Below are 17,745 nucleotides of genomic sequence, written 5' to 3'. Positions count from 1 at the left end.
ATCATCACGTCACATGTTCTTTTCACTTGCTGATCCAGAGTCCAAGCCCAGAAAGAATCACATCAGGTGGTTCTGCTCTGTTCTCCAGGGAAGCTTCCTCTTCCTTCCAGATAGTGAGCTTGGAGAGCCAGGCACTGCTGCCAGGTGCCCTCCCCCCTCTGTCCCCCTCCCTCTCTCTCCCTGTCTCCCTCCCTGGCGCTGTTCTAGCAGCTGGGAGGTGGGGTGTGGGCAGATGAAATCCTTGCCCCCAGGAGCATCTGCTCTAGGTGGCCGGTGACAAATCAGTCTGTGGTTTGGATGAAGCAGGAAGTGCTGGGGTGTGATTGCAAGTTTAAGCAGGGCGGTTCGGAGGTCAGGCCTCTCTGAGAAGGTGACATTTGGGGAAAGATGCAAAAGGCTGTGAACAGGATGAAGCCCCCAGGGCGCTCATGTGGGTGGGAAGGAGACAGGGACCAATAGCCTGGCTGGAGGAGGAGGTTGCTCTGTGCCCAGGGAGCCGCTGGCCACTGATGAGGGTCCGGGATCTGTGTGTTTCTAGAACACGTTAATTTGGAGGCCGAAGGGAGCGTGAAGGACCTGTGTCTGGTGCCCAGGTGCTCGTCGTGGGGTTCAGCCGGTATTTAGACGTGGTGGTGGGTAGCACCTACATGACCTGAAGCTCAAGGCGAGCCTGGTGGTGACCCGCCAGGCTGTGGGACTCCTTTGCTTTAGTGGTTGGCAGCCCAGAAGCATCTGGGCCCCTCTTCTCTGTGCTGCCCCCATCTCTTTGACAGAGCTTCAGAGTTTTCAGTGAAGTGGTGAAGGGGCCCCGTGGAGGATGCGGTGTCAGCTGCTGGACCAGCCCGGCTGTCCTGGGCCTCGGCCTCTGTGCAGACGTCTGAGCAGAGACCACAGTGAATCTCTTCTTTCTGTTTCAGACAGCCCGCTGGAAGATTCTGACCTGAAGGACACGTATCTCATCCCGAGAAACATCATGGCTGAGCCAGACTATATAGACGATGACAATCCTGAACTAATTAGGCCTCAGAAACTAGTCAATCCTGTCAAAACATCCCGGAACCATCAAGACCTTCACAGAGAACTTCTTATGAATCAAAAAAGGTAAGATGCTTTCTTGAGCGGAGTTTTCCTTAGGGGACTTTTAAGGTAACTAGATTTAAGTTTAGTTACGCTTACAAAGGCTTCGAAGAGTTGTTTGTTTCTTGACCATATTTAACACTTCCTGTTCCTTTCGCATCCTTGAGTCAGGGCATCCATGATGTAAAGCCGTCTGCAGGCTCGGCTGCCGGCCCCAGGGTCTCTCGGAGTTCTGTGGTCCTGGGTCCCCTTCTCAAGTGGATGCGTAGTTTAGGATTTGTACAGAAGGGGCTGGATTAAGGATACAAGAGGGTGTCCTGCGTCGAAGAGGAACACATTATTGCTTAGATTTGTAAAAATTCTGAATTTTCCCCATACATTTGGGGAAATGTGAGAACAGATACCGCCCATTTCAGCATCTGTAGAGTGGCCGGGAGAAGTCTCTAGAACCACATCAGACTTAACAGTCGATAAGGACCCCCTTTCTTGTGTTTTCGTTTGTCTGTTTTTAGGTACCATTTAAGATTACTATCATCATTTTTATTATCATTACTTTTTTTTGAAGAGGAGCAGAACATTGACCTTCAGTCTTCTTTGTAAACCATTTTGTTAGTTCCATCGGTGCCACACGTAATTTGGGGCATTGGGTTCGGTATACTCTGCTTTTTTTAATTTTGAAAATTTATTTTATTGAAGTAGAGTTGATTGACAACGTTGTGTTTATTTCTGCCGTACAGCAGAGTGATTCAGTTATATATATTCGTCTTCATATTCTTTTCCATCATGGTTTATCACAGGATACTGAATATAGTTCTCTGTGCTCTACAGTAGGACCTTGTTGTTCATGCATTCTACATATAATAGTTGGCATCTGCTAATCCCAAACTCCCATCCACCCTTCCCTTACCCACCCCCCTTGGCAACCGCAAGTCCTCTTTATGTCTGTGAGTCTGTTTCATAGATAAGTTCATTTGTGTTGTATTTTAGATTACACATATGAATGATATCATATGGTATTTGTCTCTCTTTTGCTGATTTTGGTTAGTATGATAATCTCGAGGTCCATCCATTTTGCAGCAAATGACGTTATTTCATTCTTTTTTATGGCTGGTACTCTGCATTTTAAGTGATTATGGGCAGGGCTGCTGGACTGGGAGAGCTGAGGATGAAAAGTTGCTTTATTTATCAGGACCCAAGGTTACTAGAAGATCTGTTAAGCTTCATTTAGAACTGTTTCCAGATCTTCATAGTAAAACTGTTTGCTGATCTGAGTTGTGGAACTGTGGATCACTCACCTGCTCACTCTTTGCTAAGCCTTGGTGAAAAGGTAGCTACTGCCCACTGCACTGAAAGATGTGCAGACCAAGCTAAGCATTGGGGTAATGTTTTGGAAGAAGGGCCTAATTAAAAATAAAAATAAAACATTTTAAAAAGGGATGAGGGGGCATTTTTATGGCAGTTCTCCGTCCGAGTGTACCTCTGCCAGAACTCATGTCTTCTGTCCCAGGAACTCTTTGTAACTACATTTCTCCCTCCAGATGTGGGAATGTGACTTACTCTATGTCCCCAGCACACTAGAGTGCTGTCTGAATAACGCTTATTCAGTAGAATGTGAGTTTGATCCCTTTTGAATAAATCCTTAGCTTCTACCTGTCTTTGTCGCATAAAAACAACAAAACCCCCAAGGATTTGGTATCATCACGCCCATAGCAAAACAAGACTGTATACGTTCCTAAACAGGCCAGAGAATTTGGAGGCCGTCCTACCTGGGAAACCATGTCTGCATTTTGGTGGGAAGATGGAAAGTTTAATATCCTCTAAAAGAGGGTAGCCGAATGGTTTCCTAAACCGAATAATTTTCTGATTGTCTTTACCTCTTGGATCTCAGTTCCCTTGCCTGTCAGATAGGATTAGGAGACTTAGTTAATCTCTAAGGAACATTCTAGTTCAAACTGTTGTTGGGTTTTTTGTTTTTTCTATTATATCTATGAAAAGGCTCCACGTCAGAATAGAGACCACGGTAAAGCAAAGTTGGTGGAATAGTTGTTCTTTGAATTAGAGGCTATAGACTATTCTGCAGAAATGTATTTAGTAGCCTGGGTCTGTCTGTGTAAAACATTACATTCAGTTTGTGCAACTGAATCTGTTTCCAAATTTCCTGGAGTAGGCACATTCTGTGAAAATGGACCTCATTCCTGTTTGCCTTTCTCTCGCCTGTTCTTTCTTTTCCTTGTTTGCACAGCTGACTCCTTAGCCAGGCCCAGCTCAGCTAATTTTGGAGAATGCTCTTATTCACTGGAGCACTGTGGTATAGAGAGGACCTGGGCTTTGAGGTCAGGGAGAAATGGTATGAATCCTGGTTTGCCATTGAACTTGACCTACCTTTTATGATCTTGGACAGGGTCTTCCTTCCTGAGATCTGTTTCTTCATCTCTAAAGTAGGGGATAAAAATATCTTTCTTATAAAAAAATGAAAGTAAATGAGAGCATGTTTAAATACCTGTTAAAACACCTGGCATATAAGAAGTGCTCATTTAGTCCCATCCATCTTCCCCCTTCCTGTGTAGCATCATCTGAAATTTCCTGTTGCTTTTTCCCCTTTTTCTCTGAAAAGTTCTGGTCTGGTTGTGGAAGTACATTAAAAAAAAAAAAAACAAAAAACGAAAATTAAAGGGAGGTTTCAAAATCAAATGAATATATCTTATCCTATGCCTTCAGGTTTTTTCAAGGTAAAATCTTAGTTTGGTAGGATCCTCTTATTAGGAATACAACTGGTTTTAGAGTGAAAACTTCTCAAGCAGTTTCTTCTCTTTTATTCATCTTCTATCATGCATGCTTTTTAGAGACTGTGGGGTTTTTATTTCTGTTTTAGTGCCAAATAATAGAAAGTATCACATCAATAATATGTATATATTTGGTTAAAGGATAGTCATAGTTGCTTACTGGTTTGTACTATAATGAACCTCTGTTTACTTGTCTGCAGTTTGTAAAGGGCCTTCCCATATTTTATCCAGTGATCTTTCCAGCAACCCAGTGTGTGTTGTCTTGGGGTTGTTCTCATTCGACATGTGAGTGAGAGGAAACTCAAGAGTCATTGGCTGAAGAGTCTTTTCAATTTCACATGATAGTTTTATTGGAATAAAAAAAAGGGTAGAGATCAACATAGAATTACAGGCAGTTTAAATTAAAGACAGCGATGAATCAAATTTAATAACCATATAAACGAGAAGGGGTAGGGGGTAGGAGAGGGAGAGAGAACTGAGATGAACACGAAACAGGCTCTGTGGAGCTTTTGCTCTGTGTGGCCGCAGTTTCGCTCAAAGACCTGCCGCAGTCCAAAGAGTTGCCTTGCTTAGGGGAGCATATCCTCATAGGTATTCTAACGCCGTATCCTGCACTCTTTCAAGTATATCATTCTGCTCCTCTGTTTGCTGTCTTTTGGGCCCAGTTAAGTTTCAGGTTAAAAGTCTTTAAAATTTGATCTGGTCACAGTTTACCACCAAGTCTGACGATTAAGACCCTGTGTCAGGTTCTCAGATTCTTTCTTCCTATAACAAGGCAGATTGCAAGAGGCATTATTTTTGGTAGTTGAAAGATCAGTGTTCAAGAGGTCTTAAAAAATGAGGATATTTCCAATATAATTTAGGGAGAATCTGTCTTCCCTAAAGAGAGTACTTCTGGGGCAAATACAGAATACCCGGCTACTCTACATCCCTACCATTGGCTCTTTGGCTTGTACATTTCAGTCGACAGTTTCTAGGTCCCCGTGTTTTGGGTCACTCTTCAGTTGGTGTGCTTTGTTAGACAAATAGTTAGAGCCTCAGTAAATGCTTATTGCCGTGCAACATGGAAAAAAAATATGGGAAGTTGAGGTCGAAATATTTACATTTGAATCCATGCAGGTAGAAATGGCTCAGTCATAAACGTGGAGCGGGGCAGGCCAAACCAGGAGATTCCAAGATTCAAGATCAAGGGCTTGAAAGCCAAAGGCAACCCTTCCCCTCCCCGCTACAGAAAAATATTAGGCCAGGAGGTGTGTGGCTGGGTGGGAAGGGGGGGGAGCGTGTCGTGTTAGAGTTGTCGCCAGACCTGCCCCTGCCTCCGTGCTGACCTGGCTCAGGAGGCGTTCTCCCTTTTATGGGTTTAAGTGTGGCCGGCGCGGAGGCGGAGTGGCGTGAACACAGACCGGTCCAGTCGGCCCCTGAATGTGTTCAGTGGTTTATATGAAGTGTGAAACGAACCTTTAAACGTTGTCTGTACGTTTTCATCAGTGGTGGTGGGAGTACAAATTGTTGCAGCCTATTTGGAAAGCAGTTTCACGGTCCACATCCAAATCCAAAATGTGCAGACGCTTAGCCAGCAATTCTGCTTCTATGAATGCAGCCAGCAGAGATACTTGGATAGGAGAGATATAAATGGACAAGGAAGCTCCCCGCCTCATTGCGTTCAATAGGGAACAATTGGAAAGAACCTCAATGTCTCGCATTATGGACATGGAGAAATTTGGGCACTTCTGTACTCCGATAAGGGTCTAGAGAGTATGGAGCACACTCTATAAACAGTGACTGATCTGTGGGTGCAGGAATGGGGAGCAGTCCATGGGTGCAGGGCCTCTACCTTGTACAGTTTTCGGGGCCACCATTCACCTAGATTACAGCGCAAGTGGTGCACCGCGTAGATGTCTAACAAGGAGAGTCTTGGTGTGCTTTCACTTTTTGTTTTGTTTTTTTTTTGCGGTGCGCGAGCCTCTCACTGTTGTGGCCTCTCCCGTTGCGGAGCACAGGCTCCGGACGCGCAGGCTCAGCAGCCACGGCTCACGGGCCCAGCCGCTCCGCGGCATGTGGGATCTTCCCAGACTGGGGCACGAACCCGCATCCCCTGCATTGGCAGGCGGACTCTCACACCGTGCCACCAGGGAAGCCCTGCTTTCACTTTTTATCTTGCATGTATGTATATAACACCTAACCTCTCTCTCTTTTTTTTTTTTTCAAAGAGCACATATTAATTTAAAAAATCGGCTTGGTTCGCTGTGATAGTCAAGAGAAGCAGTTCGGGAATAACTGTTGGTCTTGGGTGGTACCAAGTCCCCAGGTCGTAAGCAGTTGTCAATCATAAAGGGATTGAAAGTTCTTGTTAATTGAATTGATTAAAGAGAATCAACGTTCGTCATGCAGAGACGGATACTGTAATTTTTATGAAATTTGGATCTTATTTCTGTCTTGCTATCTCTGCAGCCTGATCCAGTTTTAGACTCAGAGAATCACATAGGCAGTGCTTGACTTTTTCCATTCAGCATAGAAAGTTAAGTGAGCTGCTTGATAAAATATTAACTAAATTTGTATGACTTCTTGACTATTATAAGTGCAGGACATTTATCATATAAGCACCATTTTCCTGAGTTTTGTGTTACTAAATATTTTATCATACTGCACCACTGTGTAAAATCTTTGAACAGAAAACGCATACCGTATATTAGTTAAACCCATTCACGTGTTGTGATAGAATGCCAGCTTAATGCGTCATACATCAGAGTTTGTTCAACAGCTTTTGCATAAGCCAGAAGCACTTAATAACGGTTGAGGTTAATTTCACCAGTGAATTATAGTTTGAAATTTAAATTATGCAGGTAGCTAAATTCTTAATCCTAAAATTTAAATCCCTTAACTCTGTCTGTACTGTCATCCTGAGACTTTTTAATAGTCATGAAACTGAGTGGGTCTTTACTCAGATTATTTACAAACATTTTCCGGTGCTCAATGACACTTAAGTCTATTGGAGAGAAGTACCATAAGCAACCTTTCTTATTACACTGAGTAAGACTTAATTTCCAGAATAGTCTGTCTATACTTCTGTTCTCCTCATACAGTCCTGATAACTGTGAAATAAGTTGTAAATTGCAAAAGTAACCCATCTCTTTTATTTCACTGGAAATATAGCTGAACTTAATATTTCTTTCTGTTTTTTTTTTAATCTATTTATTTATTTATTTATGGCTGTGTTGGGTCTTTGTTGCTGCGCGAGGGCTTTCTCTAGTTGTGGCGAGCGGGGGCCACTCTCCGTTGCGGTGCACGGGCTTCTCATCGCAGTGGCTTCTCTTGTTGTGGAGCATGGGCTCTAGGCACACGGGCTTCAGTAGTTGTGGCACATGGGCTCAGTAGTTGTGGCTCACGGGCTCTAGAGCACAGGCTCAGTAGTTGTGGCACGCAGGCTCAGTAGTTGTGGCTCGCGGGCTTCAGTAGTTGTGGCTTGCAGGCTCTAGAGCACAGGCTCAGTAGTTGTGGCACACGGGCTTAGTTGCTCTGTGGCATGTGGGATCTTCCTGGACCAGGGCTTGAACCTGTGTCCCCTGCATTGGCAGGCACAGTTCTTAGCCACTGTGCCACCAGGGAAACCCCTCTTTCTGTTTTTTTAAAACCGAAAGTTCTGCTAATGAAAATTGGGAAAGGGAAGACATATATGTTATTTTAACTGTGTCCTTTATCTTCAGTGATGGAATCTACTGACATTTACTCTGTAAACAGCAACTTTGCAAAATCATTTATTATGATCTTAAAAAGAGGTAGAGAGGAGAGATGCCAGAATTTTAAAAAATTACCACTAGATAGATGTGGAAGTGTGACACCGAGGATTATTTTACAGATGTGATAGAGTGAACTTGAAAGAGATAGAAGCAAGGGTGGTGAGATTCTTCGAGCCAGAGCACGTTTCAGAAATTCTTTCAGTTAACGGGCAACTCACGTGACTCCTAGTTGATTAGTCGCATTAGCTGATTGAAGTAGAGTGGAGAACAGCCACGGAGTTCGATGGGCCTGATCTGCAGACTCCCGGGTGTCATCAGCAAGGTCAGCAGGCGTGTGGGGAGGCGCACAGGCCACCTCGGTGGTCTGAGGCTGCTTCAGCAGCACTGGTTTCCCGCAGCCCAAAGCACCGGTGCCTGTTGGGGCCACGTGTTCATGTGTGGACGTGTGTGATGGCATTGTCACTCACCCCCTGGGCTGCCTGGCTCTGATAGCGTTCTTCCTGCTCTGTGGCTTGTTTCTTTTTTTTTTTTTTTTTTTTGCAGTACACGGGTCTCTCACTGTTGTGGCCTCTCCCGTTGCGGAGCACAGGCTCCGGACACGCAGGCTCAGTGGCCATGGCTCATGGGCCCAGCCGCTCTGCGACACGTGGGATCTTCCCGGACCGGGGCACGAACCCATGTCCCCTGCATTGGCAGGCGGACTCTCACCCACTGTGCCACCAGGGAAGCCCGGCTTGTTTCTTTTTTATTGTCAAAGTTAATAATGAGTTGAGATGACTCAGGGGCTAGTGGAGACTGGCTCAAGAGAGAGAGGATGGTGAAGAGGGGTAGCCCGGACTAGAGAGATCCTGAGGAATTGGCCGAGGCCATGGAGACCAGGCAAGTCCCAGCTGACCATTAACATAGGCAGAAACCCCACCTGCGAAAATACCAGTGAATGTCATCCTTCTCCTGACCTGCCTCAGACATTTCAGATGAGGGTTGCTAGGGAATGGCCCGAGTTTGGGTTTTGTTTCACCCCATTTGAAGAGATGGCAGCCTGATTGATCTCTCCCTAGTGTCGAGGTCCCCTGAAGCCTGACTTCCCTGTGTTGTCAGCAGTTGAAATGGCTCCAGAACACTGGGCTGGGATTCGGGATCCAGGTTCTCCAGGGCCGTGCCCCCAGCAGTGATGGAACCTTGGACGTGCCTTTAGATGTGCAAGAATCCTCTCCCAAGCCTGAAACATGAAGGGTTGGAAGAGGTTTCTGGGCCATTTGGTTGTTGAAGTTTCTGTGCTAGCTTCTCTCGAGGCTGCATTTAGTACTTGGGGTCAGGGGCTCGAGCCTGGGAAGCTTCAACATCTTACTCTCCATGGTGGGTGACCGTCCCACCCACCGAATGAGCATGCTGTTCCCCACCTTCCCCGCCCAAACCTCCTGCACTAACCTCCCTTGCATGACCTGGTGTCTGGCATACAGTAGGCGCTCAGAATGATTTTATCGAGTGATGGGTTTTGCTTACTGTTGGGAGGTACTCTTGCCCTTTCTTTCATGCTCATGAACTTCTGAGGCCCCCAGTGTTGACTGTTAGATGGTGGTAGGCATCACAGTCATGCTAAGTCACTAGAACCCTCTTCTGTGGTTGATGCCTAAAATGTCTATTCATGAAAGATGCATCCATTCGATTAAAACTTTAAAATATTGTTAATGCTTTAAATATTTTTTTAATTAAAAAATTTTATTTTTACTAGTTTTTTTTTTTTTTTTTTTTTGCGGTATGCGGGCCTCTCACTGCTGTGGCCTCCCCGTTGCGGAGCATAGGCTCTGGACGCGCAGGCTCAGCGGCCATGGCTCATGGGCCCAGCCGCTCCACGGCACGTGGGATCCTCCCAGACCGGGGCACGAACTCACATCCCCTGCATCGGCAGGCGGACTCTCAACCACTGCGCCATCAGGGAAGCCCTATTTTTACTAGTTTTAATTAAAAAAAATTTTTTTTGAAGTATAGTTGATTTTCAGTGCTGCATTCATTTAAGGTGTACAGCAAAGTGATTTGTTAATGCTTTTTTGCAGGGGACTTGCCCCTCAGAATAAGCCAGAGCTGCAGAAAGTGATGGAAAAGAGAAAACGGGATCAAGTAATAAAGCAGAAGGAAGAGGAAGCACAAAAGAAGAAATCTGACCTGGAAATAGAACTATTAAAACGGCAGCAGAAGTTGGAGCAGGTAGGGGTGATTGGGGTGAAAGGTGTTTTTTTGGTTGTTGATTAAGGGGTACAATATATTGATTTGGTACACTTGTATCGCAATATGATTGCCATCATAGTGCTCACATGTCTGTCTCATCATATAATTATCATTTCTTCTACTGTTGGGGACAGTTAAGTTCTAGTCTCTTAGCAACTTTCATGTTTATAATCGTTTTGTTGTCGATAATCCCCGTACTGTGTATTAGGTCTCCAGGACTTACTTCTCTGCTAGTTGCGAGTACGTACCCTTAAATAGCATCTTTCCCATTCCCCTAGCTAGTCACCATTTTACCCTCTGCTTTTATGATTTCACTGTTTTTAGAGTCCACATGTGAGAGAGATCACATAGTACTTGTCTTTCTCTGACTTCTCTTGTCCTGAGAAATAAAGGGTCCTGGAACAAGCAGAATTTCCCAGACACGTCGGATGTAAATGTTTTTATACCATGAAAGGAAAAGCTGAGACAGGTGTCCGCAGATGGACTAAAATACACTCAAGATAAAGGGAAGGGGCTTCCCTGGTGGCGCAGTGGTTGAGAGTCTGCCTGCCGATGCAGGGGACATGGGTTCGTGCCCCGGTCCGGGAAGATCCCACATGCCGCGGAGCGGCTGGGCCCGTGAGCCATGGCCGCTGAGCCTGCGCGTCCGGAGCCTGTGCTCCACAATGGGAGAGGCCACAGCAGTGAGAGGCCCGCGTACCACAAAAAACAAAAACAAAAACAAAAACAAAACAAAACAAAAAAGATAAAGGGAAGGATTCTGTTGAGGACCTAGAAGGGATTCAGGAGGCAAAGCCAAAACCAGGCAATATCACAGAATGCACAGCCCAGTGCTGGGAGCTCAAGCACTTGAGTGAAGTTCAGCTTCACTTAAGACTGTGGAACAAGTGCGTGTTGCCCTCGGCTCCTGTTTTAAGTCTTAGCCTTAATCTTTAGGCTCTCGTCATCCCTCGGTATTTCAGCAACAACCAGTCAGCTGCTGCTCCTGCGCAGAATTCTTACCCCAGCACCTAGATCCAGACACATATGTAAAAATATAAATATATTTAAAGCGGAGACCAGGAGAAACTTCCTTCCGTTGGGAAATGAAGTCATTAGGGACTTTGGAAAGAGGAACAGTGTTTTTGGAAAGCCTCTCCGTTTGTAAATAATTTGTAAATAATTTTCCTGTTTCTGAATTCTGTTTAGCTTGAACTTGAGAAGCAGAAATTGCAAGAAGAGCAAGAAAATGCCCCAGAGTTTGTGAAGGTTAAAGGCAATCTCAGAAGAACAGGCCAAGAAGTGGCTCAAGCCCAGGAGTCGTAGGTCCAGGCTGCAGAGACCACGCACCAGCCCAGCACACACAAAAAGTGTGTGCAGGGGCCTCCCCAGTACCTAACCTCAGGGCCAAAGCCCCTGGAGAGAATCCTAGCCAGCAGAGAACTGTTACTTTGAAAAGAGTTTGGTTTTGGTTTTCCTACCATCCGGGTTGGATCCGTTGCACCTGTGACTGTTGCAGTTCCTATTCGCCAAATGAAGGTCGTTGCCCGAGCACTTAAGTTGGCATAATGGACCTGTGTGTTCAAAGACTTAAAAAATAACAACAAGAAGAAGAAAAGGAAGAGAACACTGGCATAAATTCCTGAGAGTTGCACTACTTGGTTTTTCTTTCAAGCCAAGTTTAGTGGGGCCCAGAGCCTTTTTTCTTTTAAAATGTAAAGAAAATGTGTTTCATTCTTCCTTTAGTTACCCATTCAGTAATTTAGATCGCGCACAAATGCGTTTGATCTCTTATATCCACTGTTTGTAAATTCTGTTTTCTTGTCTATTTACACTTTCACCCACGTCAGGCTTAACACCAGAGAATGTTAATATTCATGTTGAACACAGTTCTTACCTTTGTCGGCATTAAGATTCAGAAATAGAGTGAGGAACTTTAAAAATGTGGGAACAAAGAAATACATAAACAAGACTACGTAAACGTCTGTCTTGATCGTATTTCCATTCCTGTTGGTTCCCTGATGCTTCACGGTGACCTTCTACTTCAGGGAAGGTCCATCATGTAAATCCATGTATTGCTTTGATAACTGTTAGGGGTTTTGTTTTGTTTTATCTTATTGTTAAGTTTCTTGCTCAGCTACGCCTTTTATGTGAAATAATCTCCCAGTCCTTTGAGGAATAAAAACTAGTCCGTATAACCCAACTTCAGTGTCAAAAGTAGAGGGTCCAACTCTTTTCGTTTCTCCTGAGAGCAGTGTGGGGGAAGCTCCCATGTGGAGCTGTGAAGGAAGAGTTCTTTGGGTATTTTAATGTGAATCAAATGGAGATTGGTCTCAAGGAGGCCCGTTTGGAAGATATATAGCATTTATACATTTTTAATATTATTTGAATCCAACCTTTGAAATTTTCTGATTGATGATCACCTAGCTCTTTGCCCTTTTTTCTTGTGAAGAAAGGCTATTTCACCACTACCTTAGTGATGGTGATGCGTTGGTAAGGGTGCTGTTGTGACTACTGTAGATCTCTCAGGAACAGCTGAGGGGAATAGGAGGCTGCTCAGTTGGTGCTCTCCAGCTGGCATGCTGTACTCCACATGAACCCTGAGTTACCAACTACAGCCAGATTCTTAACGCAGAATCCCTTTTCTATTGCCAGGATGGGCAGGGGAATGTTCTACTTGGGGTGGTCTAGAAGAATTTGTGTGGATTCAGTATGTTCTTTGTAGAAATGGTTTAGCTGGTAATTCCTACATTGGAGGCTCTTCTTTTTTTTTTTTTTTTTTTTTTTTTGCTATACACGGGCCTCTCACTGTTGTGGCCTCTCCCATTGCGGAGCACAGGCTCCGGACGCGCAGGCTCAGCGGCCATGGCTCACGGGCCCAGCCGCTCCGCGGCATGTGGCATCTTCCTGGACTGGGGCACGAACCCGTGTCCCCTGCATTGGCAGGCGGACTCTCAACCACTGCGCCACCAGGGAAGCCCCGGAGGCTCTTCTTATAATTTCTTTCAAGAGTCATAGAAAGCTGGATCCCGAGCTTTTGAATCCTTAATAAGCCTAAGTAGAAATTAGCTTTCTATGGGAATTCTGTAGTTTTCATGGTTGGTGATTAGGCTCCCGTTCACCCCTGATGTGGACAGGATAAAAGTAAATGCATAGATAATATACTGCTAGTCATAGAACATGTTGATTACACCTGAAATGGATTATTTCTCTCATCAGCAAGTATTATTTGAATAAGATATGAGGTGCTTAAGGTACAATGTTGCTCTATCATAATTTACTTTTGAAGGATGGAATAGTAACTGTTTTTCCATCCTTCGTCCTTTTCAGAGAGGAGAGAGCATTAACCGATCATCTTGAAAGTACGTTTCTGATTGTACGTTGACTAGAGTTCTGCCCCTGTGCATGTGGACTAGTGATGCAATTTGTAAAATGAAGATTCAGGAGTAGCTCATAGCCTTGAATCCAACCGGATATGTAAGATCTTTAGATTCTGTATCCTTGAAGCAATTCTGCCACTGGATAAAATTCTCAAGGGCCCTAACAGGCTCCTTTAGAAAGACCAATTCTATTCCGAGAATTTGCCTAGAATGCATTCTTCACTGGGAAAAAATAAATTCCAAGAGCGTTTCCCTCCCAATCTCACTCACAAATCTGCAAAATTATTAGTGGTTAGTAGTCCAAGGTTTGGCCAAAAGAAGACTTGTAAATAGTGTCAAGTGATGTCTCCTCACTAGACAGTGGAATGTACAGATAGAGAAGCTCTTTGAAATTGCCAGGTCAGCTCAGCTAATAAGCCTGAGTTTAAAAAGGTGTCATTCTCCCTCCACACTTTAATACTGTACAGTCCAAACCCCTAGGACTCATGAACATCCAAGCAGTTTTGTGCTTTGAGCCAATTTTTGAGAAAAATGGCTCAGTTTTTCCACTCTGCGGTTTTCTTAAAATAGCTCAGTGTTTTCTAGTCTCCGAGTAGTGTTGCTTTCTAAGCTATCACAGTTGACTTTATTCTTCTACTCTGAAAAATTCTGACTTGTTTGAGTGTATATAATATATATAAAGGAGCCTTAATGGATTTGTTTTCATAATTTAATATTTTTTGTATTTGCTCTTGTATAATTGTTTTTAATGGAAAGTATTACAGAATTGAGGGTGGAATTCTTAGAACCAAAGTTATTCTTAATAAAAATCACCACACACTTGGACCATGCATCCGTGTTTGGCTGATGTGTTTAAGACGGATGTCTGGAATTGATGGGGAGTGGGTGCTGTGTTCAATTCAAGAATTAGAAGGTGGTTTGAGGGTTTCCCTCTGATGGCCCTCCCCCCAAATCAGTTATGTCCTCTTGCCTTGTGTCAGTCAAGGCTGGCAATTTATTCTGTCAAGCAAATTCATGCTAAGATATTATGCTATACCTTGCTTAGAATATATGGTATTTTAGCAACAGCTGTCTGTTCTACAGATCAAAGTATTCTGAATTTTAGGTAGCTTGGTAGGATAGTGGGAGATATATTCTGGGAAGGTCTGTTTTTTAGTGCTTGTGAGCACATATGACATGTCATAAGTATGACCATGAAATTATTTTGCTTATTCAGCTAAATTAATTTCATCCTCAAAGAAGTCACTTTGGGAAGCTGTACACATGACTGCATTATACTGTTGGTTGAAATAGCTTGGAGAGTGAAGTTTCTATACTTTGTCCTATTTTCCACCCCCAAATTACTACTCAGCTTAGTCACCCAACTCCTAATGTCTTTGGACTCTTTTGAAAAATTAAATCTACTCAGAGCAGTGAAGATTTGCTATGTCTAGGGTTATACCATGAACTCCAAAGGCCAATGAAGAAGGTGGGCTCCAAAAATAATTTGAAGAGTGGCTACATCCTTGGAATAACAAGGCAATTTTCCAAGGTGACAGTTTTGAGGCTGTCAGTCCATCTCATTGGACCACTGTACGTTCCCTACAATAGTAGCCATTGACTTGAAAGAAGACAGAGGTCAATTAATATGTTTGGTAAGACTTAAAATGCTACAGTACAGCTAAAAGAAGTATTAGCATACTACTTCCAGGCTTACATTTACTAGTATAATGAAAAAGGAAGTGTTTTATTCTAAGGTTTTAGGGTAAATAAAATCTTTATGAGCTAGCCTCACAGTCTCACAATTATAATTTCTACTTTTTTTTTTCCACATGAGAAAATGCTGTCTGATGATCAATTGGGGATGTTTTGGAACATCTTCCCACTTGTGCTTAGATTTCCCAGCAAGATGGTAATGCCAACCAGAGTCTGGTATGCCTTGTCAATATCTTATATAATTAGTAGGATCATACTGAGAATTTTTTCTACTAAGAATCATCAAGTGGTGAATTCTTTGAGACATTTGGCTCTGTATTGCCTTGAACATACTGTTGGGTCCTTTTAAATTTGTTATTTCTATGCTCATGCCTCCTTTTCCGCTTGGTTATTATGTGTGACCACTGCTGATGATTACTCTTCTGTGCTGTAGTTTCCAGTGTGAACCAACAAACCCAATTGTCTATCAGCTGGTGAATGGATAAGCAAAATATGGTATATCCACGCGATGGAATATTATTCAGCCATGAAAAGGAACATAGTACTTATACACGCTTCAATATGAACAAACCTCAGAAACATTATGCTAGGTGAAAAGAGGCAGACACAAAAGACACATAGTGTACAGTTACATCCATATGCAATGTCCAGAGTAGATAGAACTATAGGGACAGATAGTGGGATAGTGGTTACCTAGGGCTGGGGGTGAGTATGGTGAATGACTGCAAATGGGCATGAGGTTTCTTGTGGAGGTAATAGAAATGATTTAAAATAAAATTGTGGTGATAGTCATATAACTCTTTACATATACTAGTAATCATATAAACATAAATCTACTGACACCTTAAAATGGGTAACTTTTATGGGATGTGAGTTATACCTCAGTCAAGCTTTTAAAAATGTACACATCCTTTGAATGCACAATTAGATTTCTAGGAATTTAGCCTTCAGAAGTATTTATCTGCACAAAGATTGTTGTTCAAAGATATTGCAGCATTTCTCATAATTTCTCAACCCAACTATATTTTAGTAGTTTACTAGATTGAGTATAATACATCTGTATTCCTTATTATGGACTATAATGCATATCTTTTAAAATAATAAGGTATTATTATTTTAAAGAAATAAGACTTTGAAGGTATAATATTATATAAAAAAGCAAGCTACAGAACAACACATGTAATATAATCCCATTTACATGAAAAAATTAAAAGTGTATCCATACGTCTATATAAATGCTTATGGATAAGACTGGACATTTACCTATCATGTAAACAGTGATCACTTCTGGGGAAGGGAAAGGAATTGGGGTCAGAAATAAAGGGGGGGATTCCTAGTTTAATTTATGTATTTTTATATTTTTAATAATTTTACACAATTAAAATGTGTTCTTGACCTACCGGTGTTTAAAAGGGCATAAGAAGCAAAGTAAAAGCTTGGGAAAAAAATGTGTGCTTCATACAAAACCATCTCTTAAAAATTAAATGATATTCATGTCATAATTATTTATGTGTTGAGCACATGTATGGTGAAAAATTACAACAGAATGATTTCAACATTTCCAAAAAGCAAAGTAAAAGTGAATCCGTTTTAAGAAACTGTCAAGAATCCAATTGTTTTAAGCACACAGACCTGTAATTGAAGCACAGTCAAAGGAAAAGAGGAGCCAGGGAAGGAATAAAGAGAAGCAAGGACTCCAGAATGGCAGTGAGGAACATATCAATTCTTTGTCGACCCCCCAGTGATGAACCAGAGACCTAAGCCGGGGCTCCTTGTAAGAGATCCAGTTGTAGGCTTCACCATGAAAACAACTCTGCCCTTTAAATGTTTCCTCTGCTACTGGAATTTAAGGTAGTGTGGCTACAATATTGGTTTTTCCTACTGTTGTTTTTGTTGGCTGAGGTCAAGGGGACTGGGAACGTGGGGACATGCAGCTTGGTAATGAATTACTGATACCCTGTGCACACAGTGCCTTGGGGGAGCTTTAGGTTGGCCTATCACAGTCTTCTTGGGACGTATTCTCTCTTGGATGATAGTGAAACTTCTGTCTACCTTCTCTCTTGCTTCCAGGTGGAGCCTTCATCCTATGACTAAGAATACTTTTATTTCTCTTTCTGCTTCTTCTGGATGAAGGAGGGTTAAGATTAAAGCTTAGACTCAGCCATAAAAAAAGAATGAAATCATGCCATTTACAGCAACATGGATGGACCTAGATATTTTCATACTAAGTGAAGTCAGACAGAGAAAGACAAATATGATATGATAACACTTACATGTAGAATCTAAAAATTAGTACAAATGAATCTATATACAAAACAGAAACAGTCTCACAGATGTAGAAAACAAACTTCTGGTTACAAAAGTAGAAGAGGGAGAGGCATAAATTGGGACATAGGAGTAACAGATGCACAGCATCATATGTAAAATAGATGAACGACAAGCAGCTATTATTTAGCACAGGGAGCTATATTCAATATCTTGTAATAAACTATAATGGAAAAGTATAGAAAAAAGATATATATACGTGTAACTGAATCACTTTGCTGTGCATCTGAAACTAACACAATATTGTACATCAACTATACTGCAATAAAAATAAATAAGTAAAATTTTTAAAAATGATTTAAGCTAGCCAAAAAAAAAAAAAAAGATTTTGGCTAGCCAAAAGAGGAGCTAGCCAAGAACTGGAGAAATGCTGGCCTTTTACAAAGGGCTAATAGGCACTGGATGGAGGCTGGCTTAGAATAGAATTTACGTCAGAGAATGTAGGTGGCAGCGTCAATTGTCCTGACTTCACTGTTGAAGTGAGAGGTGCGATCACATGGGTACCACCTTGGTCATTTGCCCACAGTTATTTACTCATTCAAG

The 17,745-nt window shown here is 42.7% G+C and overlaps 1 protein-coding gene across 3 annotated transcripts in view; it reads left to right on the top strand.

Annotated features, from left to right (window-relative positions):
* FAM107B (family with sequence similarity 107 member B) overlaps positions 1 to 11,548 on the top strand; it is a 218,155-nt gene extending 206,607 nt beyond the window's left edge. For all 3 annotated transcript variants that reach the window (XM_060097756.1, XM_060097758.1, XM_060097757.1), the window contains 3 exons: positions 918 to 1,101; positions 9,652 to 9,802; positions 11,012 to 11,548. In XM_060097756.1, the coding sequence (XP_059953739.1) occupies positions 918 to 1,101; positions 9,652 to 9,802; positions 11,012 to 11,128 (452 nt within the window). In that variant the 3' untranslated portion in view covers positions 11,129 to 11,548. The remainder of the gene's footprint in view (positions 1 to 917; positions 1,102 to 9,651; positions 9,803 to 11,011) is intronic.
* Positions 11,549 to 17,745: the final 6,197 nt, after the last annotated feature.

Source organism: Mesoplodon densirostris, chromosome 4 (assembly GCF_025265405.1).
Source record: "Mesoplodon densirostris isolate mMesDen1 chromosome 4, mMesDen1 primary haplotype, whole genome shotgun sequence".
NCBI lineage: Eukaryota > Metazoa > Chordata > Mammalia > Artiodactyla > Ziphiidae > Mesoplodon > Mesoplodon densirostris.
The sequence above is the reverse complement of the archived record's forward strand: the minus strand, read 5'-3'. Positions and strand labels throughout refer to the sequence as shown.